The 25,261-nt window shown below is 41.9% G+C and overlaps 2 protein-coding genes across 3 annotated transcripts in view; both read left to right on the forward strand.

The window, feature by feature from the left end:
- Positions 1 to 25,261, forward strand: part of ADAP1 (ArfGAP with dual PH domains 1) — a 171,744-nt gene that overhangs the window by 22,156 nt on the left and 124,327 nt on the right. For both annotated transcript variants that reach the window (XM_069084872.1, XM_069084873.1), the window contains exons 2-3: positions 14,738 to 14,868; positions 23,654 to 23,745. In XM_069084872.1, coding sequence (XP_068940973.1) covers positions 14,738 to 14,868; positions 23,654 to 23,745 — 223 coding nt within the window. The remainder of the gene's footprint in view (positions 1 to 14,737; positions 14,869 to 23,653; positions 23,746 to 25,261) is intronic.
- PRKAR1B (protein kinase cAMP-dependent type I regulatory subunit beta) overlaps positions 1 to 25,261 on the forward strand; it is a 716,155-nt gene that overhangs the window by 8,570 nt on the left and 682,324 nt on the right. The window lies entirely within an intron of this gene.

The following is a 25,261-nucleotide window of genomic DNA, read 5'->3' on the forward strand; positions in this document are numbered from 1 at the left end:
GTGTTTACCTGTGAGTAGAATCTGAATGTAGGGAGCTCCAAAAGATACAGAAAATCACAGACCTCAACTTAAATTGCTTATACTTTACTCAAGGAGATAGAGACAAACAGGAGAGACAGTCAGAAGGCCCAGGCAAATCCGAAAGAGTTAAGGACCTGGGTCTGCAGCAATATGGCATGCCTGGCAAATGAGTGAGCAGTACAGGGAAAGATTTAGTCTGGGAAAGCTTCTTGGAGGAGGCGGGCTGAACCAGCAAGGAAGTGTGTGATGGGCCCCACAGAGAACAGTTGGGAGGCATAGCCCAGGAAGGAGGAAGAATGTGAGCATAGTTGTGGAGGCATGAATGAACAAGATAGCTGAAGGGGCATGGTAAGTCAGCTTTGTGGACTAGAGTACTAGGTGAGGTGGGAATAAGCCCCAGAAGGCTGATTGTTGTCCTGGATGCTGGCCACAGAAGTTTTAGTCTTTGTAGGGGGTGGGGAGAAAGTATGCCAAAATTAGACAGTAAACACAGCAAATCAAGGATTGTGTCATTTCTTAACTTTGTATCTCTTCCAACACCTAATTTAACAAATATTTGTTGAATTGAATTTGGTTAGGTAGTACAGTGGACAGAATGCCAGATGTGGAGTTAGGAAGACCTGAGTTCAGATCTAGCCTCAGACACTTACTAGCTGTGTGACCCTGGGCAAGTCACTTAACCTTGTTTGCCTCAGTTTCTTTATCTGTAAAATGAGTTGGAGAAGGAAATGGCAAACCAGTCCAATATCTTCCAAGGAAACCCCAAATGGGGTCACAAAGAATCAGACATTACTGAAAAAAAAAGACGACAACATCAGCAAAAATTTGAATCAGCTTCTGGTGGGGCTTGTTGGCTTCCATCTTTCATCTACGGGGGACAATGTGGAAAAAGTGCTTATTGACTCTCCAGTCAGGGAGACTTTTTTGGCCATTACTGTATGTCAGATGAGGATGGGAACTGGGCTTATGATTTCATTTGTTTGCATGTTTGGAAAACTTAAGATCTAGGAAACACCCACTACCAGTGAAACTTAGAGATGATTTGGTCCCTACCACTTCATTTTATTTTATTATTATATTTTATCTTGATATCTATATTATCATATTTTGTTTTGAGACTTAGTTTCCCTATTTTGTCAAGCCTGGAAGGGTAATAGCCTCCCCATTTGCCTCTTCTCTGCAGCTCGGTCCTCTAGCGGGGCCTAGAGCAAAGGTGTCAGATGTTCCAGCAACACTCTTCAGTGCTGTCAGGAGCCAGACTAAAATGCAATTAGGAAATATTTAACAAAATAAATAAAAATACAGTGGACAGAGATTATATTAATACATGAGGGTTTTTTTAGTTAATATCAGCCAAAAGGGATCCTTATATGAGGTCTTGTTGTTGGTTGATGGTAGACTCTTGTGGATCATAGCGTGCTGGACCATTCTGTCCTCCATGATCTGCTGAAGTCTGTCCAAGCTCATGTGGATTGCTTCCATGACACTGATTTTCCTTCCTCTTCTTTTGCCTTCAGTCTTTCCCAGCATCAAAAATCTTTTCCCCTGAGCCCCATCTTTTCATTGTGTGGCCAAAAGTATTTCAGCTTCAGCTTCAGTATTTGTCCTTCCAATGGATAGTCAGAGTTAATTTCTTCAAGTATTGACTGATTTGATCTCCTTGCTGTCCAGGGAACTCTCCAAGGTCTTCTTCACCACAATTTGAAAGCATCCATTCTGCAGTGCTCAGCTTTTCTTACGGCCCAGCTCTCACAGCCCTACGTTGCTATTGGAAAAACCATAGTTTTGACTATATAGCCCTTTGTCCATGAGGGGTACATAAAACTTGGTGGCCCCCATTTTCTATTTGAGTTTGACACTGTTGGGCCATGGCAAGTTTAATTGACTTACCCAGGGTCACACATCTAGAATGCATCAGTCAGGACCTAAGTCTCCCTGGCTTTGAGGCCCAACTCTCCATCCTCTGGATTTATGCCTCATTGCTGTTCCTTGCATGGGGCTTCATTTCCAGACCCTGAGCATTTTCAATGACTGTCTCTCATGGCAGGAGCTATTTCTCCCTTCTCATCTCTGCTTCCAGGCTTCCCTTACTCCTTCAAGTCTCAGCTAAAATCCCACGTTCTGCAGGAAGTCTTTCCTGGTCTTCTTTGCCCTAGTGCCTTCCCTCTGAGATTGCTCCCAGGTTATTCTGTGTATGTCCTGTTTGTGCATAGTTGTCCTAGTCCCTTGAGAGGAGGACTAGTTTTTACCTTTTCTTTTATCCTCAGTACTGAGCACGGTACCTGGCACTTAATAAATGATAGTTACTGACTGATTGGTCGCCTTCTCACTCTGTGTGACTTTCATCTGGGCTTCAGTTTTTTCACCTTTAAAATGAAGGGATAGATTAGATGACTTCTGATTTCCCTCCAGTTTTAGATTCTGTAGGGTTGGGTCTCTAAGTTTCTTTCCAACTCAAATTCTATGATTTTGTAGATTTCTGAGGGATAGGCAGCTAGAAAGACCTGAGTTCAAATTTGCCCTCAGAAACTTACTGGCAGTGTGACTCTGAGCAAGTCACTTAACCCTATTTGCTTCAGTTTCCTTATATGTAAAATGAACTGGAGAAGGAAATGACAAACTGCTCTAGTATCTTTGCCAAAAAAGCCCCAAATGGCGAAAAATGCCTTGGGCAAGTCGCATTCTAGATACTTTCTCTTTCATGGATTTCTTTAAATCCGGAGCTCTTAACTTATTTGTTGTTGTTCATTGAATTCCTTGGGCAGTCCCATGAAGCCTGTGGACCCTGTCTTGGAAGAATATTTTTAATAGTATTTTATTTTTTCCAGTTACACATTTTTTAGAAGACAATTTTTAACATTTTAAAAAATTTTTGTGTTCCAAATTTTTTCCTCCCTCTTCTCCTCTCCCTAAAATGGTAAACAATTTTTATATAGGTTATATATGTGTGATCGTATAAAACATTTTCATATTAGTCATGTTATAAAAAAAGAAACCACCTAAAAGGACAGAAAAGTAAAAAGTGATAATAGTATGCTTCAATCTGCATCCAGACTTCATCAGTTCTTTCTCTGAATGTGGATAGCATTTTCACTCATGAGTCCTCTGGAACTGTCTTGGATCATTGTATTGCTGAGAAGGGCTGAGTCATTCCTAGATGACCATTGTAACTATGTTGCTATTACTGTGTACAAAGTTCTCTTGGTTTTGCTGTTTTCACTTTGCATCAGTTCAGAAGAATATTTGGAAATGCATGAAATAAAACACAAAAAAAGTAATTATATTCACATAATTCTCTATCTATTTGTCTGTCTGTATTAAAAAGCCAGTTCAGGGACCTCAAGTCCCTGCCTAGAATAAAATTGGAGTAGATGAATCTCTGAGAGTTCATTGACCTTTAAATGTTGTGAAGTCAGGGGTCTGGAGTACTCTACCATGTCTGAGAGAGTCATGTGGAGAGCCATTTGCAAGGAAGGGGTTAAGGTCCTCGAATTCAGAGGCAATGGTTTTTTTTTTTCATATTTTCTTATTATGAACTTGAAAATTTTCCATAAATAAGAGCCTTTTCATATACAAAGAGGGCTTGGAAAAGTTGCAGAATTTACTCTCCTTCATAACACTTAAAGCTTTGCTTTATGGAAAGGATCTATGATTTCTGTCAATTTAGGGAACTCCCTTGACCAATACTGATAACAGCCTTTTGTGACATTTTAGATAATTTTCTGGGAGTTGCCTGAGGCATACAGAGAGGAAAAGACTTTCTCAAGGTCACAGTGTTGGACTTGAACCTAGGCCTTTCTACCTTCAGACACTCTATCCACTAACCACCATGCTGCTTCCAGACCTTACAAATAGCAAGCATTTAATAAGGGTTGAATTGAATTGAATTAATTCTGATGGATGCTGAGTGGGGCTGGGATTTTCTCAAAGTGTGAAAGAAACCCAGCCTTCGGTGGGGAGGAGACTGAGGCTGTGGTCCATTGAAACCTGTTCCCTGGGGCTTAGCCAGCATTGCCCGGAGTCTCTCCCTTTGCTACTTCCTGGTCTGCAGGTTCTGGGCAGAGGCCCAGTGTAGTTTTGGTATGGGTAATATTTTGGTGTTCTTGTTCCAAAGCTTTTGAAAGTATAGTAATTTGAATTCGATTTGAATCCAGGTCAAACTGGTTTGTTTACTGGACAGTCTTCAGAGAAACTGCCTTGCAGCTCAGCAAAAGTCACAGCTTTAGAGGTCATCTAGCCCAGGTCCTGGGCCACTAAGTGGCACAGCAGAGAGAGTGCTGGGCTTAGAATCAAGAAGAGTCATCATCTAGATTTCAAATCCGGCTTTAGTGCCTGTGCGACCCTGGGCAAGTCACTTCACCCTGTTTACCTCAGTTTCCTCATCTGGAGAAGGAAATCACAAACCCCTCCAGTATCTTTGCCAAGAAAACCCCAATTGGGGTCACTAAGAGTTGGACAAAACTGAAATGACTGAACAACAACCACAGCTAAGCTCTCTCATTTTGTGGATGAGAAAACTGAAATGCAGATAGATTAGGTGACTTGATCTATCTGCTCACACCTGGGCTTTTGCAATAGCCTGCCGGTTGGCCTCCCTGCTCTGTTTCATTCTCAACTTAGCTGTCAATCAATCTCAGATGATCTTAATTAAAAAAATTATTTTTATTTTTTTGGAGGGAGGAAGGCAGGGCAATTGGGGTTAGTGACTTGCCAAAGGTCACACAGCTAGTATGTGTCTGAACCTAGATTTGAATTCAGGTCCTCCTGATTCCAGGGCTGGTGCTCTATTCACTGCACCACCTAGCCACCCCAGATGATATTTCTTAAAGCACAGGATTGATCATGCCACTCCCCTTACTCAGTAAACTCCAGTGACTCCCTATCACCTCCAGGATCAAATATAAAATCCTCTGTTTGGCTTTTAGAGCCCTTTGTGACCTCATTCTCTCCCCCACATCCCCCCGTCCCCATCTTTCAAGTTTTCTTATACCTTCTTCTCTACTTTCTCTTCACTGGCCTCTCTTTTCTCACCTCCTTTCTTAGCTTCCCTCACTTCCTTCATGTCTCACCTAAAATTCTCACCTTTTGTAAGAAGCCTTTCTGGGGTCCCCTTAATGCTAGTGCCTTCCCTCTGAGATCATCTGTAATTTGTCTTGGATGTGTCTTGCTTATGGAGAGTTGTTTGTGTGTTATCTCCTTCTTGGGGGCAGCAAGGTGGTGCAGTGATAGAATGCTAGGTTTGGAGTCAGGAAAACTTGAGTTCAAATCCAGCCTTAGATTGTTACTAGCTGTGTGACCCTGGGCAAGTCACTTCACCCTGTTTGCCTCAGTTTCTTCATCTGTGAAATGAACTGAAGAAGGAAATGGCAAACTGTTCCAGTATCTCTGCCAAGAACACCCCAAATGAGATCTTGGAGAGTCGAATTCCACTGAAATGACTGAAGAACAACAACAGATATTTGCTCTTTAGCTCTGTGATGGCAGTAATTGTGTTTTTGCCCTTCTTTGTATTTCCAGCACTTAGCACAGTTCCTTGGCAGTAGTAGGTGGTTAATAAATGCCTGTTGGCTTGACTTGACCAAGTCCACAACATGGCGCTAGCGGCAGAAGGAGGATTTGAATCTGGTTCTTCTGACTGTAAATCTAGTGATATTTCCATTGATTGATTCATTGTGCCCCACTTTACTTGAGTGCATTAGAGTTAAACAGATTAGTCAGCAAGCATGTGTTAAGCATGTAGTATGTGCCAGGCACTATGATAAGTGCTGGGGATACCAAGGAAGGTAAAAGAAAATTACTTTTCCTGTCCTCAGGGAGCTCACTTTCTAACAGGGGATACAACTTGTAAATAACTATGTACATGAAAGATGCATACAAAATTGTTGTTCAGTTGTGTCCAATTCTTCATGACCCCATCTCGGGTTTTCTTGGCAAAGATACTGGAGTAGTTTGCCATTTCCTTCTCCAGCTCATTTTGCAGATGAGGAGACTGAGGTAAACAGGGTACAGTGACTTACCCAGTGTCACATAACTAGGAAGTGTCTGAGGTTACATTTGAACTCAGATCTTCTTGACTCCAGGACTGGTACTCTATTCACTGAGTCACCTACCTGCCCTATATTCCTTGGTTTTATTGTTAGTCAGTTGTTTACAGTCATGTCCAGCTCAGCATGACCCCATTTGGGGTTTTCTTGGAAGAGATACTGGAATGGTTTGTCATTTCCTTCTCCAGGTAATTTACATATAAGTAACTGAAGGAAACAGGGTTAAGTGACTTGTGTAGGGTCTCACAGCAAGTAAGTACCTGAGCCTGAATTTGAACTCAGATCTTCCTGACTCTAGGCCTGGCACTCTATCCCTAAGTAGAAGCTAATGTCAGAGGGAAGACACCAGGTAGGGAGGGATCAGGAAAGCCACTGGCTACAGAAGGTGGGGTTTTAGTTGCCTCTTGTGGGAAGCCAGGTAAAGCCAAGAAGTGGGTGAGAACAAAAAGTGTCTGGGCATGGGGTTTAGCCAGTGCCAGTGCTCAGTCAGGAGATAGGAGCATGAGTGTTGTGGGTCAAGCAGCTACAAGCAGGCCAATGCAGCTGGTTCATAGACTGTGTAGAACTGGTCAGTTGTAGCGGCAAGCACCCCAGCGTCCCCAGGGTGGCTGCCAACATAGGTTCTTGGATCTGCTTTGATAAAGGAAAGCAACTCCAAATGGGTTAACAAGCTTACTTTAATCAGTCAGATATGTATCGTTCACCTAGTTCAGGGGAAAAAGGTCAACACCCTGAGCTTCAAAGTATATAGACAGAATTATCAAGACAAAAACAGATCAAGTAGACAGATTTCCAAACTGTCCAACCATTACATCCATACCAAACAACATCTGGGTTTCAAAGCCGGGGGGCTCTGGACAACGGCTAGCCCAGAGTTTCATCAAATCACAGAACACTTCTCAAAGTGAGCCCCAAAACAAAGCTACACATCAGGGCTTATATAGCCTTCTCCTGGCTCAGAGAATGTAACAACCGTATTGACTCACTGGCCAATCAAGAAGTTATCTACTGAAAAACAAGCCTCCCACCCCAGGCTCCAGGTGCACTTTAGCCTAGGGGCAGGGAAGATCTTTAAATTTACATTCCCATTACATCAGTGTAAGGGTTATGGGATTTAAAGATCTTCCATGCCCCATTGGACTTGCTGACATAGCAGGAAGGGGCGGAGCAAGAGGAAGTGGAAGCAAAACTAGAGTTCCTGCGGTGGCTGGCGGTGGTGGAGACGGCGGCAGCAGCAGCAGAGGCAGCGGCAGCGCGAAGCCCTTTTTGAGTTAGCCAGAATTTCTGCCAAGGACTCCTGCTGAGGACTGCCAGGGGCCGGAGCTGCTGGGAGCATGCTTCCCGGACTCTGGGTGGTTGCTGTGAGTGGGGAGAGGAGGACCTTTGCCTGAGGTAGCCTGTTCTGTTTTAAAGGCTTGAAAATGTGGGTGCTTTCTACTTTATCTACCTGTGCCAATATCATAACTACTCTGATGGCTTTCACTTTCTGGTTTTGGGACTCAGTCTTTTGGTATCTTAATAAATTTTCTAGTTTATTCCCCCATATGGCAAGCATGATGTATTTTGTGATGGATAATTATATCAGCATATCTGTAATCTCCATAGGCATTGTGAATATGGCATTGCTGATACAATCAGTAAACATTTATTAAGCCCCTACTATGTGCTGGGCACTGTTCCAAGTGCTAGGAATATAAAGAAAGAGGAGAAAGACAGTTCTGGCCCTCAAGGAGCTTATAAATTAAAGGGGAAGACAACATGCCAATAGATATATGCAAAGAAGCTATATGCAGAATAAATGGGAGAGAATTAATAGAGGGAAGGCACTAAAATTGAGAAGAACTGAGGAAGGCTTCCTGGAGAAGATGGAATGTTAGCTGGGGCTTGAAGGAAGCTAGGGAGACTGATGGGTGGAAATGAGGCAAGAGAGCATCTGAGCCATGAAGGACAGCCAGTGAGTATGCCCAGAGTGAGACATGAAGGGCAGGGAGGAGCCACCATGAGAAGAAGATCAGATGCCAGACAGGGGACTTTCTATCTGATCCTAGAGGTAACAGAGTTTATTGAGTGTGTGCGTGTAGCTTAGAGGGCTTGGGGAAGAAGGAGTGACATAGTCAGACCTACAATTCAGGAAAATTATTTTTGGCAAAGGTTGAATTTGAGTCAGGAGAGACTTGAGACAGGGAGACCAATTAGAACACTTGTTCCAGTTTGAGGTTTATGGTTCAAGTTTTTTTTTTGTTTTTGGGGTTTTTTTTACTTTTTTTGTGTGGAGGACAGTTTGGGGTTAAGTGACTTGCCTAAGGTCACATGGCTAGTTTTTGTATTAAGTGTCTGAAGTCGGATTTGAACTCAGGTCCTCCTGACTCCAGGGCCGGTGCTTTATTCACTGCACCACCTAACTGCCCCCATGGTTCAAGTTTTTAAAGGACCTGAAGTCCAGAGTCTGGGACTGTCCAGCTGTGGGGCTTGTAGCTGTATTCCCTCAGTGCAGTTAGGCTCCCAGAGAAAGTGGTCAGTGTTAGGCAAAGGAAAGGAGAAAAAATAGTGGAAAGAATTCTAATCCTATATTTAGAATCAGAAGAAATGGGTTCAGATCCTCATTCTGCCCTTACTTGGCTATAGGTAAATCGATTAACCTCTCTGAGCCTCAGTTTCCTCTTCTGTAAAATGAACTGAGGTTTATTATTTATGATGGCTGAGGTTCCTTCTCTACCTCTGTATTCTGTGAGCCTGTAATCGTCACTTCTCAGCCTTGGAAAATACTTCAGAGTTGGTCTAGTCCAGTGCTTACACTGTGGGTCACAACCCCATATGGAGTTGCAAAAAATTTGACAACAAGTAAAAGGTTTTTGAACACTCAAGGGCCAAAAATTAACCAAAAAAAGCAAATGCATAATAAATCTGAGGTGTTTCTGGCAGTGCTTTTCCATGTTGTATCACAGAACTTCATGGAAACCTTGGTTCTGAACACACAGCGTGTGCACTTTGTGCTGCCCACGCTGTCATGCCACGCAATGCCAACAAACACTGCCGAAATTCGCAAAGGGGTCATGAGCAGAAGAAATTTAAGAAGCCCTGGTCCAGTCTAACTTCACTCCAGTGCAGGAGACTCATCCTTATCATCCCCGACAGACGGGCTACAATACTCTGCCATACCTCCAGCGACAGAGAACTCACACTTTGTGAAAAGGTGCCTTGATATAGTGGGAAGAATAATGGTTTTGAAGTCAAAGAACTTGTGTTCAAATCCTGGATTTACCACTTACTACTTGTGTGACCTTGGGCAAGTTTCTTTGTCTATAAAATGTAGACTAAATGACCTCCAAGGTTCTTTCCAACTATGAAGCTCTGATCCTATGAAGCGGCCCCTTCCTATTGAGCAGCTCTCAATAATTAGAGGGTTCTCCTCTACAGTGAGCCAAAATCTGCTTTCTTCTGACTCCTGCCCATTGGTCCTTGCCCTTACCCTTCCCTCTTGACCCACATGAATCAACTCTGTTGCCTCTTCCGTTAGACAGGGTTCAGATATTGTCAGACATAGGTCAGTTTGCTCTAGGAAGCCTGGAGAGGGTTTTGGGAGAGAGGGAGAGTGGAAAGTGAAAGATAATCCTGGTTCCTCTTTTTGATATTTTGTTCTCCACTTTCTGCACAGAGATATCTCTGGAATATTGCCATCTGGACTGTCCCTTCCACCTTCTCCCTTCCTCTTAGTGAGGAAGTATGGTGTAATGGACAGAGCACCAGACTCAGAGTTAGGAAGACCAGGCTTCTCTAATTCTGCCTCGGACACTTATTAGCTGTGTGACTGGGCAAATCACTTTATCTCTCTGAGACTCATTTCCTCATGTGTAAAATGAGGAGTTGGGATAGACAGCCTCTAAAATAGGTAGTTAGAGAGAGATACCCACAGATAGAGACAGGAAGGAGAAAGGACAGAAGAGGAAAGGAGAGATAGAAGGCGGGGAGGAGAGAGAAAGAGAGAGAGAGAGAGAGAGAGAGAGAGAGAACAGCCATTTATTAAGTACTCACATCTCTTTCAGATCTAAATCTAGGATCTTCTCAAGCAGTCAATAAGCATTAATTAAGGGCCTGTTCAGGGATAGGCGCTGTGTTAAACACTAGACCTCAATTTATGTCCTAGCCTCAGTACTGCTACCCATGTTTCCCCGATAATAAGACCTATCCTGAAAATAAGCCCTCCCCTGAAAATAAGCCCTCTGGTGTTTTTCTTTCAAAAAAAAAAAAATAAGACAGTGTCTTATTATCGGGGAAACGTGGTAATAACTATAGGGAAGCTAGTAGACTCCTCCCAGCCTCATTTTCCTTGCCTGGGAAATGGGCAGAGCAGTATTCCCTCTCCCTGGCTCATGGTGGTGTTCTAAGTAAATTCAGAGCTATATAGATGTGAGTTCTTGTTAATGCCTTCTTCCCCTGCTTCAGTTCTTTTCTCCTCAAATCCAGGGGTAACATGACTCAATCCCCTAGTATTTTTTAAGCTCCTTCTCTGTGCCAGGCATTGGACTAAATACAGCCGTGAGACTGAGGCATGGCTGGGTTTGGGAGGGTATTCGTGGAGAGTCATGGTTAGTCCTCATTTTCCCCTCACCCCAAGACATTTTCCCCTCACCCCAAGACATGGAGCTGCCCTGAGAGCACTGGGGAGGGATCATCTCTTTAAATTCAAGATGTCCCTTGTGCATGGATCAGGTGTGGCTGACCCTTCATTTCCTCCTTCACCAGACCCTTGCTTCCCATAATTCCTGGGTGCTAATTGCAACCCAAACCATCCATTAAATATGTATAAAGAAAGTGAGAACAGGCTCTTGACTCCTCATAAATAATGACTACTCTGTGTAGTGTAAATGTTTAGCATAATGGCTAGAACAGAATAAACAAATTATGACATTTCTGTTAGAGGATTGCTTGGGGAGAGTGCTAAGTGAGAGAGACAGCTCCAAGAGGCTGCCCGTCTGGGGAGGGACACACTCCTCAGTAGATAACTTATTCTTACTTTTTTATTCTTTGTTCTAGGGTCTGTTTTCTTTTGGGGCCACCATTCCCAAATTTTTTTTTAAATAGGGAATGTAGATAGAACCTTTCCAGAGGGTTGCTGAGGGAAAAGAATTAAACTGTTTGCTCATTGCATTAGAATGTGGGGCCTTGTTTTTTCTTTTCTTTGTATTGTCAGTCAAGTCAAGAAAATAAGCATTTATTTAGCCCCTACTATATACCAGGCAGTCAACTCTCAAACACTTACTAGCTGGGTGACCCCAGCAAGTCATTTAACCTTGTTTGCCTCAGTTAGACCTGTTAAATGAACTGGAGAAGGAAATTATAAGCTTGTTAGTATCTTGCCAAGAAAACCCCAGATGGGGTCGGTCCTATAGAGTCAGGATGAAAAACTATTGAAATATGCTACGCACTGTGCCAATCACTGATGATACAAAGAAGATAAAAAATACAGTCTGCCCTCAAGGAGCTTACACTGTAATGAATGAGACATTTCTTATCAGTTCTTATTCCTTATGTCCTTTGTAATTAATTTGGCTACTTATAGTGGTCAAAAAGACAATCCCTTAAATTTGTTTTTAAACCAATATTACCATCGAAAATGTTTTACTCTTTATTATTTTGTGCAAATCTATGCGTGGGTTTTTTTTTTTTTACAATGAATCTTGTCAGTAGTATTCCCTCACTATCTTATACCAGAACTTTGAAGGCCTTCCACCCACCCCATTCAAACTCTGTCTTTACAGCTCTTTGTTATTGATTTTTACCGCCTGTGTGACCTTGGGCACATTACTGAGCCATCTGGGTCTCAGTTTCTTCATCTCTAAAATAAGGGGTCTGTATTAGATAACTCTGAGATTCTTCACACTGCTATGAACCTTTTTGTCTTCTTAAGGCTGATTTTCTTGCAGTTCCTTGTTAGGAGATATTTATGCGTCATAGGATCCTGCCTGTGTCTTTATTCATCCCAAGACCCCACCTGCCTCACTTTGAGTGCTGTCCGTTTGTGCCACCACCTCTAAATCATAGAATTGAAAAGAATTGGTCTGATTTAACCCTGAGCCAAACCAGAACCCACTAGGTAACATACTAGGCAAGGGGTTATTTCACCTGAGCAAGAATCTCTTTTACATACCCAAGCCTGAGACTGTGTGTTTCACTCTGCCTTATCCCACACAGCCCAGAGCCCAGGGCTGGGCTTGTACTGGAGAACTATTAAAGATTTGTTCATTTGACCTATGGGCCTAATTTAATGCTTGTGAATGGAGTATGTTGTGGCCGTGGTCACTGAGTGACATGTCAGAACAGTATGGGATACTCCAGGAGTACTGTTCACTCTTTACTGTAGGCTCTGATATGGGTCTGAGTCATTAGGGGCTGGGCCCTTGAGGGTAGATTTGGAGGAAGGATAGAGTCAAAATGGTTTGAAATGATTTACCTGGGAGGAAAGATGTTTGAGTCAAAAAGGTTTCCTTCCCTTTGTTCACCTGGCCAATGAGGCAAATTGGGTGTTTCCTGTTTGTGGATGCACTGGCCTGAGGCCAGATACTCTGTGAATGCCCCTAATGCCAGTGACCTTTTTCAGCCTCCACAAAGAGAGAGATCACCGGAAATGGAGGCATAACTCCCTTTAAACAAGTCTCATATATGGAAAACCTTTAAACAAACCTCATATATATGTAAATCCTTATTTACACAAAAAGAAGGATTTGGGGGCAGGGATTTTTGTCTCAAAGGATTTTTGCAAAAAGACTTTTAACAGGTAAATCACTCACCTTTTGGGTCTTCCTTCAGTTTACTCATCTAGATGCAGATAGAAGGCTGGACTTGGAGTCAGGTTCAAATCCAGATTTACAACACTTAACTAGCTGTGTGAAACTGAGCCTAGCATTTACCCTCTATCTGCCTCAGTTATCTCATCTGCAAAATGGAAATGATAACAGCACCTAGCTTCTAGGGTTGTTGTGAGGACGAAATAATATTTGTAAGGTACTATATAAATGCTATTATTTTTATAATCTGTAAAACAAGAGGGTAGGTTTTAGCCTCCAAGGTCTCATTTCAGCCCTGGATCTATGATCCTATAATCCTCATAGTCATCATTTTCTCTATTGCATGCCAAGGATGAACACCTGTATTTATATCAAATGTGAATTCAAGGAATGATGGCTAGCTTTATAAAAGGATTATTGATTTTACAGAAGAATTCACAATAGAAGTCCTTTAAATCACCAGCTTCCCTTTTGCATTTGAAATACGATTCACTTAGCAAAAGTTTCGAGTTATGGGCAACATGGTCAGCAATATTTTAAAATGATTTATTATAAAAAGCTTAAGAATAAACATCAATGTAACCAACTAAATGTACATTGCAACTAAGTGAATCTCAGCACATCAAATTCAGTCATAATTTTTCAGTCGCTCCCTCCATTTGATTTCTTGGTTCATTGATTCATTCCCCTGGTTAGAGTTGGTATGTGTACTTTTACTCTGGCTCTTCCTTTTTTTTCTTTGTATCATTTCAGAAGTCTTCCCAGATTTCTTGGAATTCCTCTTTCTCAGTCTTAATGGCATTATAGCATCCTGTTGCCTTGCTGTTGGTGTTATTCAGTCGTTTTTTCAGTTGAATCCAATTCTTCATGACTGCATTTAGGGTTTTCTTGGCAAAGATACTAGAGTGGTATCCCATTCATTTTGCAGATGAGGAAACGGAGGCTGACAGGGTGAAGTGACTGGCTCAGGGTCACACAACTAGTTAAATGTCTGAGGCTGGATTTGAATTCAAAATGAGTTTTCCTAACTCCAGACCTGGCTCCCTATCCACTGTGCCACCTAGCTGCCCAAACTGGAAATAAAATAAGCATTTATTTAGCCCTTACTATATACCAGACAAGCAGCTAGTTGGCATATAGATATAGTGAATTCAAGTGAATTCTACCTATATAGATATAGGCAGACAGAGTACCAGGCCTGGAGTCAGGAAAACTCATCTTCCCAGTTCAAATCCAGCCTCAGACACTTACTAGCTGCCTCTATTTGCATTAATGTGGCACTATTTGTTTACCTGTTCCCCTCACTGTTAGACTTTTATATTTCTTCTACCTTGGTTGTATTTACAATTGTAAATAATATTAAAAAACAGTGACTGCAAAAAATTGGGGTCTGTCTTTAATAATTATTGAATTTACATCAGTGAGATCATAGGATCATAGATGCAGGCCTGGAAGATTCCTCATAGACCATGTTCAGGTTCCGGTTCCTCATTTTACAGATGAGTAAGCTGTAGCCTAGGGCAATTGTCCCTTGGCCAAGGTCTCACAGCTAGTTAGTGTTGGAGTCAGGACTGAAAGCTCCGGGTCTGCTGACTATTCATCTCGTTCTCTTTTCAGTGTGCCACACTTTGTTTTTCCATACTGATTGGTGATTCGTACTAGGAGGTCCAACAGACAGAGTTAGCCTACCTTCCTCAGGGTCCTCATGTGTAAAATGAGGGTAATAACAGCATTATTGCTGCCCAGTAGCATTGCTGGGAGGTTAGAATAAGATAACATTTGTAAAGACAGTACTTGTAAATAAAGGTAATGTTTGTAAATTCTAAAATGCCATGTAAAGACTAGCCATAATTATCGTCATTACTAATATTTTTGTTTGCTCCTTAGATCCTGACTGGGCCTCCTACACCCTTGGAGTATTTATTTGCCTGAGCTGCTCAGGAATACACCGCAACATCCCCAATGTCAGCAAAGTGAAGTCGGTCCGTTTGGATGCTTGGGATGAAACACAAATAGAGGTATGAGGTCTGCTTTCTTGGCTGGTCCTGAGGGGTCCCTGGAAGGCACACTGATACAGGTCGAAGGGTTCTTTTTGGAGGGGAGGCAGGGTCAGAAAGGGCATCTAAGGGTCAGCTAGGTGGCACAGTGAATAGAGTACCAACCCTGGAGTCAGGAGACCTGAGTTCAAATCCGGTCTCAGACACTTGACACTTACTAGCTGTGTGACCTCCGGCCAGTTACTTAACCCTAATTGCCCTGCTTTCCCCCCTCCAAAAAGAAAAAACAACCAAACAAAGAAAGGGCATCTAAGACTGTTTAACTGCAGTATGACTGAAACTCCACGCTGTCGGGGGCCAATAGGGACATGCTGTTTGCCGACACAGCATTCTTGTGTCTTCCACTTCTGTGCTCACCCTTGAAGTGTTCTCCCATCTCACTTCTTCTTCATGCCCCCAGCTCCATTCAAGTGTCCCCTCTTTAAAAGGTTTTCTTGAGTGCTTCCACCTCATGACAGAGAAATGCTGTTCGAATATGCAGGATAAGAAATGAATTTTGGACAGGACCAATGGGGGAATATGTTTTACTTGACTGTGCTTATATGATACAAGATTTCCTTCTTTCTTTCCTTCCTCCTTCCTCTTCCTTTCTCCCTTCTCTACTCCTTCTTTTCCTTCTTATCCCTTTCCTTCCCTTCTTCCCTTCCTTCTTCCCTCTAGTCTTCCCTTCCTTTCTCTTTCCTCTCTTCTTTCCTCCTTCCCTTCCTTCTTTCCTTTCTCCCTCCCTTCCCCTTTTCCTTCCTTCCTCCTTTCCTCCCTTCCTTCCCCCTCTTTTCTTCCCTTCTTTCATCCTTCCCTTCATCCTTTTCTTTTTCTTTCCCTTCTTCCTATCCTCCCTCCCTCTCTCCATTCCTCCCTTCCTCCTTTTCTTTCCTTCCTTCTTCTTTCCTTTCCTCCCTCACTTCCTTCTTTTCAATGGGTGGGCAGAGATAGAAGAGAGAAAAATAAGCAATTAATCATTGAAAAAATGATAAACTTTAAAGAATAAACCTTTCCTGATTTCCTCAGCTGTTAGTGCTGCCCTTGTCCCACCCCATCACTATGTTTTTTAATACTTGCTTTATTTATATAATCTGTGAACTATGCCTTCCTTAGTAAAATGTAAGCTTCTTGAGGACAAAGTCTGTCTCACATTTGAATTTGCATCTCTAGTGCCTAGGATAATGTCTGGCACATAGTAGATACTTAATGAAATACTGTATTGATTGATTAGCTTTCTTTGAGAAGACTCCAAGGAAGTGGGTGGGGAACAGAAACATCAGATATGTAAGATTCCCCTTAACTTCCATTCTTTGTGTTCACCACTGGAACCTAACCACATCAGAAAACAGTGTTCCATAGAAAACAAAACAAAAAACTCTCTTCTGTTTGAACTTTCCTCCCTGAAAAGAGAGAACCCAGCACACCTTTGGATTTTTAGACTCCTGGTCCAGGTTAGTTGTGCTGAATCAAGAAAGGGTCATCCAGGATCCTTCCAATAAGAACATTCTTGCTTCTCTAGGAGTTAAATCCCATTCCAGTGGAGAGTCTCCTAACCCAAACCAATAAGAACAGGGAAGCATTTGTTTTCCAGATATTCCTAACTGCTACCAAGGAGGTCTCTAGATTGAGTGCCTTCACTCCTTTCTGCCATGATGATTAGAGAATGGGACCACTAGTAGCAGCCAAGGGTGTGTAGAACCAGTTGACCTGGTCCTCAGATTGTTAAATCTTCAGTGTAAGCATGAATACCTTGGAAATCAGCAAATGCTTCAAACCAGGAATTGATTTATCATTTTGTTGATTTGACTAATGGTACCAAACTACAAAAGAAATGGAGCCTGCTAAGCTGTACATAAGGATCCCATAGGCTACATATGGACTTAGAAAACCACATATTAGGGGCAGCTAGGTGGCGCAGTGAATAGAGTCAGGAGGACCTGAGTTCAAATCTGCCCTCAGATACTTAACATTTGCTAGCCATGTGACCTTGGGCAAGTCGCTTAACCCCAATTGCCCTCCAAAAAGAAAAAGAAAACCACATATTAACATAATCTATATTTTGTTGCATTTTTGTTTATTTTGTCAAATATTTCTCACTTACATTTTAATCTCATTCTTCTCCATGAGTTTGCCAGCAGTTAGACAGAGTATTTGACACCTCTGATTTAAACTCAAGAAAGTAATGAAGAAAATGTCAGTGATGAAGATTAAATTGAAAAGTTTGTTGTGTATACATCTCCCCATCCCCATTAGCCAGTTGTTACACCTTTACTGGCATACGAGCTCACAATAATATGACTCCTTAAGATTTACAAAGAACAGTGCATTCATTATCTCATTTGATCTTCACAACAATCCTGCCATATAGGTACTTTTATTATTCTCATTATCAAGATGAAAAATCTGAAGCCCAAGGAAGTTTAAGCTAGTTTAGTGAGTAACAAAGGATTTGAACCCAGATCAAGCCAGGGTTCTTCCCATTGTACCATCTGTCGCAATTATTTGTTGAGGGTCTGCCATGTTCCAGACACAGAACAGACCCAGGAATCATAGAAAGGGAACTTTGAGGCTATTTGCTTCCCTTCATCCTACAATTTAATAAATATTTATTAAATGCCTGCTACTTACAGTCAATCAATAAACATTTATTAAACAACTACTGTATACCACATACTGTGCTAAGTGCTAGGGATACAAAGAGGGAAAAGAAAGTTAGTCCCAGACCTCAAGGAGCTTACAGTCAAATGGAGGAGTACACAATCCAGTGTACAAGGTACTATGCTAAGTATCCAGAATATAGAGTCAAAAAGGAAACCCCCACCTGTAGTAGCCGACTTTTTACTTTTTCATTTAATTCCACCTAGACTAAGGTCTGGTCCTTACATCAGGCAGAAATTTATACAAAAGACATCTCCATCCACTTCATCATTGTGGATACCATCTGGTTTTGTTCTGCTCTGTAGGAGAATGAGGGAGACAGGGTCACAAGGTCTGTTTATCTCAACTGCTCAACCATGAACTAGACAGAGGTTGAATGTCTTATGTAGTATTCTGAGGGGAGAGTCTGAATGCAGTCCTCATCCAGGTCTAACCAGGTGACCTATTTTGGTAGGGACAAATGGATGGATAGATGAATGAATGGATGAAAATACATTTATTCATTGTTATGGGAATGGGAATCTAAGATTTTCCCTGCCCCAGGCCCTTTGATAGGCTTAAGTGACTCTAAGAACCTTTCTTGATTTGAAAATATACTCTGCCCCCTAATAGGCTGAATGTGGTCACTTGGAGCCCGTGGCGGGAGGCTTGTTTTTCAGGAACGCCCACATCTTGTTGTTTTGTGATTGGGCAGTGGGTCAAGAGGGTTGTGACATTTTCTGAGCCAGAAGAAGGCTATATAAATCCTGATGTGAGGTTTTGTTGTGGGGCTCATTTTGAGAAGGGTTGTGTGATTTGACCAGATGAGACTCTGGGCAGCCATTGAGTCCCCTAGCTTTGAAAACCCAGATATTGGTGCTTCCCTCTTTTGTAACTGACAGGTATGGATGTAATGGTCAGACAGTTGGAAGCCTGTCTGCTGATCTGTTTCTCTGTCTGCTTGTAACTTCTGCTTTAACTTGTTTGTATTCTCTGAAGTTCTGGGTACTGACTTTTTCCCCTGAACTAGGTAAATGATATATGTTTGATTGATTAAAGTAAGATTATTAACCCATTTTGAGTTGCTTTCCTTTAGAAAAGCAGATCTAAGAACTTGTGTTGGCAGCCACCCTGGGTATGCTAGGGTGCTTGTTGCTACATTCATAGATTACTATGTGCCAAGCACTATACTAAATCCTGGGGATACAAATACAAAAGCAAAGGTAGTCCCTGCCTTCAAGGAGCTTTTATTTTAAGAGGGAATAAAATATGCAAAAGTAAGTGGTGGCTAGGGAGAGGAGCTTTGATTCAGAAAAGTTACAGAAATTATAAATGGGGCCATAAGGAAGTAGATTGACATACTCTATCTGAGAACAGTGGTCAAGTTGATGTGGTTATATATGGGTCATAGTTCCAGAAATGGAGGGGAAGACAGAGTCAAGGGGAAAAGAATATTCAAAAGGAGATTCCTAGAATATAGAGAGTGAAGGATGGTGGCTGAAGTTGTCTCTTTAGCATATATATATATGTCCAGCCCTGATTTGGGTACTGTGGGGGCTTCAAGAAGGATCTCAAGAATTCTACTTTGAGAACTGCAATGAAGAATAGAAGAATGTGGAAGCCAAGAAGCCTGGTGATTGGGGAAGATGGGGGGTGGGAGTGAGGGAGACTGGAAGCCAGTTTGTAATCCTGGGAACCTATGGGCTGACTTCAAGTCAGCAGCTTGGAAGGGTTGGTGTGAGCAGTTTTCATCTATCTGGATAGAGGAGATTCTGCTCACTAGCCCTCTCCTGCTAGAAATATCTCCCTCCATTGTCTCCCTTTTGGGAGAGGAAGCTAGGTGAATTTTTCAGTCCTCCTTCATACTTCACCCATCCCATCCCAAAAAGGTATCAAAGAAGGAAGCCCTGGAAAAGACCTAGCACTATGGTGTCTGCTGAACTGGTCCAGCTGATCTGTGAAGAGTACACTAAGGTTGGAAGATGGTAATGCCTCAATGATAAATGCTAACATTATTGTTATTTCTGTTGATAATCAGTTATACAGTATAAGTGTATAACTTATTGTATTTTAAGAATGTTTATTTATTCTACAAGGTTTCATTTGGCAATAAAGATCTGAACTGACTGTAATGTCAAGGGTATGGGTGCCAGACATGCTCATTCAAATGTTTTATTTGCCTAAAAATTGAGGTGGCGTAATAGAGAAAAGTGCTGGATGTGGAGTGAATGTTTAAATCTGGCTTCAGTCACACCCACTGGCTGTGGGAATCTGGTGAAGTCCTCATCTGTAGAAAGGGGATAATACAGTGTAACTTCCTCCTCCCAATCCTGGAAGTGAGAGAGAGAAGGAAACCAGATAGTTTGTGTGTTTTGTTCACTAAAGAAGTTAGGAAGTGGGGTAGCTTGTGTGTCATCACTGTTGGAAGAGTTGGAAAATGGGATAGCCTGCATGTTGTGCCAGCTCTTTTGAAGGAATTAGAAATTGGGATAGCCTGTGTATTATTTCTGGTGGAAGAGTTAAGAAGTGGGATAGCCCACATGCCATTTCTGTTGAAGGAGTTAAGAAGTGCAGAATGGTGTTTTTTTTTTTGGAGGGGGTAAGGCAAGGCAATTGGGGTTAAGTGACTTGCCCAAGGTCACACAGATAGTAAATGTGTCAAGTGTCTGAGGCCAGATTTGAACTCAGGTCTTCCTGACTCCAGAACCAGTGTTCTATTCACTGCACCACCTCTCTTCTTTGACATTCAGAAAATAATCCCATTCACATCAGCAAAAATGTATTAGGCACTTTGCTTACTGCTGGGAGCACAAAGTTTAACTGTGTCCCTGACCCCATGAAGTTTATAATTCAGTGGCTTTGCTTTGGCACTCCTGTGATCTATTCATTTAGTTGTTGTTCAGTCCTTTCAGTCATGACCAATTCTCTGTGACCCCATTTGGGGTTTTCTTGGCAGATACTGGAGTGGCTTGCCATTTCCTTTTCTAGCTCATTTTACAGATAAGGAAATTGCGGCAAACAGGGTGAAGTGACTTGCCCAGGGACATATAGCTAGTAAATGTCTAGGATCAGATTTGACCTCGAGTCTTCCCCCATTTCAGGCCTGGCAGTCTAACCACTGCATCACCTAGCTGACTTAGGCTCACTTAGTAAGCATGTCAAAATAATAATAAAAATGGCAATAACAGTAGTTAGCCTTTATTTATTTATGTATTGCATTTTTGGAAGGCAGTTGGGGTTAAGTGACTTGCCCAAGGTTACATGGCTAGTTTTTATGTTAAGTGCTTGAGGTCGAATTTGAACTCAGATCTTCCTGTCTCCAGGGCTCGTGCTCTATTCACTGCGCCACCTAGCGGCCCTCCTTGTAGTTAGCATTTATCTAACACGGTGGGATTTTGCAAAGAGCTTAACAAATATCATTTCATTTGATCCTCATATCCCCATTCTACAGATGAGGACTTCACCAGATTCCCACAGCCAGCTACTCAGTAACTGAAGCCAGATTTAAACATTCACTCCACATCCAGCACTTTTCGCTGCTACACCGCCTCAATTTTTAGGCAAATAAAACATTTGAATGAGCACGTCCGGCATCCACACCCTTGACAGTCAGTTCAGATCTTTATTGCCAAATGAAACCTTGTAAAGGAAATAAACATTCTTACAAAAACATGTTTCCCATGCATGCCCCATGGCTACACGTTTGGCTAGATGATTTTATAGGATTTCTCGAAGGATTTTAGGACAGTTTGTAGCATGAATTTGCACTTGGGCACATAAGATAAGGATAAGGACTATATAAAAACAGGACCTGAGATTTCTCTAATAAAGAAAACTCAGACATAAGGATGCTCCCTCTACCAAGGTAAGTCAGCCCCTCCTAGGTACTCTATACTTAGAAAGAGCTGTTTAGAAGGAGAGTGGAAGCAACTGGCCTAGGATCACACAGCCAGCATGTACGAGAGATAGGGCTTGAACCCGGATCCGACTGACTTCGAGACCAGCTCTCTATGCACAACTGGCCTAGGATCACACAGCCAGCATGTATGAGAGATAGGGCTTGAACCCGGATCCGACTGACTTCGAGACCAGCTCTCTATGCACAACTGGCCTAGGATCACACAGCCAGCATGTACGAGAGATAGGGCTTGAACCCGGATCCGACTGACTTCGAGACCAGCTCTCTATGCACAACTGGCCTAGGATCACACAGCCAGCATGTACGAGAGATAGGGCTTGAACCCAGATCCGACTGACTTCGAGACCAGCTCTCTATGCACAATGCCATGGCAGCTCTCGAATGTTGTCAGAACAGTTGCACAGTGGTTGTAACCTGAGTCTTGAGCACAGTAGGTTCTCAGTAGATGTTTGTTGGTTTGATCTTTGATCGTTCAGACTTTGGGGCCATCAGCAATTGATGATTCATCCATTTTGTTGTAGCAACTGTATGAATTCAAAAAGAACCCCTGGAGTCTTTATCCCTCCAGAGCTCGGATAGGCACTCATTCCCATAACCCTCATAGAGGCTGGCACTGGCGTGGCCTGGAAGGAAGGTCATGGGGATGACGTAGTTGCCCTCTTCACATTGCTTCTAGCCCGTTGACCCAGTGTTAGCTGAAAACCAGAAATTCTCTGAACAAAGTCCTAATGTTTAATCAGCTGGATTTTACCATAAAACCTTAATGACACATCAAAGGAATGGCTCTTTCTCTCTAGTATATATTTTTATACACACGTTACATGATAGAGAAAATTCCATTCATTTATATATATAAACACACATGCATACATATATATATGTACATATAGTCATTTGACTGTCTCCCCCAAAGGTGGGGGTATATGTGTGTCTATATCCCCATATGTGGGGGGAGAGTCATATATATATATATATATATGTATATATATATATATATATATATGTATGTGTGTGTGTATTTATTTGTATGATTATGTCCATTATATAGTTAGTTCTTGTGTCTTAAAGCTCCCTGGAGAGAAATCTAACCAGTGGCCAGAGATCATGATTTCTGATGGCCATCAGCCTCCACATTTGACTCTGTTCCTTGTCTTTCCTGCTGCTTTTCCTCCTCTTTCCCCTTGGAGATAGCCTTCCATCCAGGGGTATTCTGATAAGTGTTTAACAACTAGGGCTACATGATACACTTTGAAGTTTAATCTGCATTATGATCAACATTTTTTCCATCACTTTCTTAACTCTAGACAATCAACAATCAATCAGGCTTTGGTTTGTAGTGTTTGCTAATTTCTGAGGTGTACATGTCCGACTCTCTATGACCCTATCTGGGGTTTTCTTGGCAGAGATATTGGAATGGTTTGCCATTTCCTTCTCCAGTGCATTTTATATATGAAGAGAATGAGGCAAAAAGGGTTAAGTGACTTACCCAGGGTCACACAGCTAGTAAGTGTCGGTGCTCTATCCATTGTGCCACCTAGCTGCCCCAGGCATAAATATTCACACTGAATTCAGCAATCAGCCCTGCTTCCAGATTTGTACTCTGTATATATCTTGTAGATACCTCATTATATCTACATGTGTGTATGTATATATATCTATATATCTATATATCTAAATATATATGCTGTCCCTTCCCTACCCACTCCATTAATATGTAAACATTTTTTTTTGAAAGGGCAATTGGGGCTAAGTGACTTGCCCAAGGTCACATGGCTAGTAAGTGTTAAGTATCTGAGGTCGGATTTGAACTCAAGTCCTCCTGACTCCAGGCCCTGTACTCAGTTCACTGTACCAACCTGGCCGCCCCCACATATAAGCTTCTTAAGAATCGGGACTGTTTTGCCCTTTTTTTGTATACTCAATGTTTCAGACAGTGGCTGGCATATAGTAAGTGCTTAATAAATGCCTGTTGATTGGCTGACCATCCTACCCAGCCCTACCCAATTTTAAGTCTCACAGAAGTCTCTGCAATATCAACATCCTCCTGCCCCCATCCTTTTATCAAGTTTATGAAATGGTAGACAGTGTGGTCTATGGGCCAGAACATTATTGTTTTCCTTTTTTAAAATGCCATTAGTGCACAGTAGAAAAGAGGAAAGGACAGGATGCAAAGTTTCCTAAATGTTTATTGTTTTCCTTCTTTTGCAGTTTATGGCCTGCAATGGAAATCATGCAGGAAGGGCCAAGTATGAATCGAAAATGCCATCGTTTTACTACAAGCCAACGTTTTCTGACTGTCAGTAAGTAACAAAGGTTTGGCTTTGTTTTGTTTTGCTGGGAAATGGAATTTATTTATCCTTGCAGCTGGAGCCTGTGTAATTGTACTATTGGACTTATGCCTTTAAAAAAAAATCACTGGATAGATTCAATTAGAAGGAGCTCTTCAAAGCTGGCTTTCTCTGGATTTATGTAGGTGGCCTATACCATGCATGGGATTTTATTTAATAACTTCAAGTGGATGTTACTGGGAAAAGTCAATAGGGTCTGAATTCCCCAGGACCCCAAGTTATTAAGACTATAAAAATGTCAATTGTTAACTATTGTTTTCATTTTCTTTTTGGTCTCTTCTTCTTTTGGGGGGGATGGGAAAGGAGTTAACAACCATGTCATAGGTCTCTGGGAACAGGTATGGTGAATGAATGAATGAATGAATGAATGAATGAATGAATGAATGAAAAATAATTTATTAAGCACTTACTATGTGCCAAGGCACTTTGCTAAGTGCTGGGGATACAAAAAAAAAAAGTAACTTATCACCAGCCCTCAAAGAGCTTTGCATTTAAGTGGGAGAGTATATATTACCTGTCCCACCAATGGATTCATTATGGGTTTGGAGGGGCTCCTGTGAGTGCTTATGAAACCATCATCCAAGGAGGGATCAGTGAAGAGATGATCTTTAAGGGTGATCAACTGTGTTCACTCCCTGGCTGCTGCTCCTGTGCATTGCACTATGGGTATATCAAGGTTACAGGAAATAACCATTGGGCAAGGGATTGGTAGAGAATCTCCTTCCCCACTTCTAAATTCTCATAGCATTTCAGGAAATAACCATTGGGCAAGGGATTGGTAGAGAATCTCCTTCCCCACTTCTAAATTCTCATAGCATTTCATGCCTTGCATGGAAATTACCAACTTCTAACTGGTATTAGTTATTTTTTGTACCTTAATTGGACTTTAGCATCCTTGAAGGTAGGAGCTGTGACTTATTCCTCCTTGTGTTACCCATAGTGCTTTGTAAATAATAGATGCTAAATATATGTGCAGTGGATGATAGAATGAAAGACTTCCTCAGAATAGAAGCATTTGTATTCGTAGATGTTAGGTGAGGACGTGTGGAAGAATAAGCCTTACCGGGCTTTCTGTCCTTAGTTTCAGAAAGTGTATATTAAAAAAGCTCAATAAACCAGTGGCTGAGACCATGCCTTTAATGTTTCCTTGTCACATGGTAGCATTGTGGCCACTTAGAGATCATTTCTCCTTGTTCAGTTCCTCTTCCTAAATCCTTCCTCATGCATTACAATATTTTTGATCAGTTACCACCAAGTCATGTAGATTTTCCCTTTGAAATCTCTCTTATATCTATATCTTTCTCTCCATGCAATTCCTTATTCCCTTGGTCAGAAACCATCTCTCTTTTCTACCACCATCCTGCTGGTGGCTTAATGGATAGAGCACCTGGTCTGGAGTCAGGAAGACTCACCCTCCTGAGTTCAAATATGACCTTAGACACTTACTGGCTGTGTGACCTTGGGCAAG

This window comes from Petaurus breviceps, unplaced genomic scaffold (genome assembly GCF_028583685.1).
Source record: "Petaurus breviceps papuanus isolate PSGF00001 unplaced genomic scaffold, PetGlider_PUasm1.0 175, whole genome shotgun sequence".
Taxonomy (NCBI): Eukaryota; Metazoa; Chordata; class Mammalia; order Diprotodontia; family Petauridae; genus Petaurus; species Petaurus breviceps.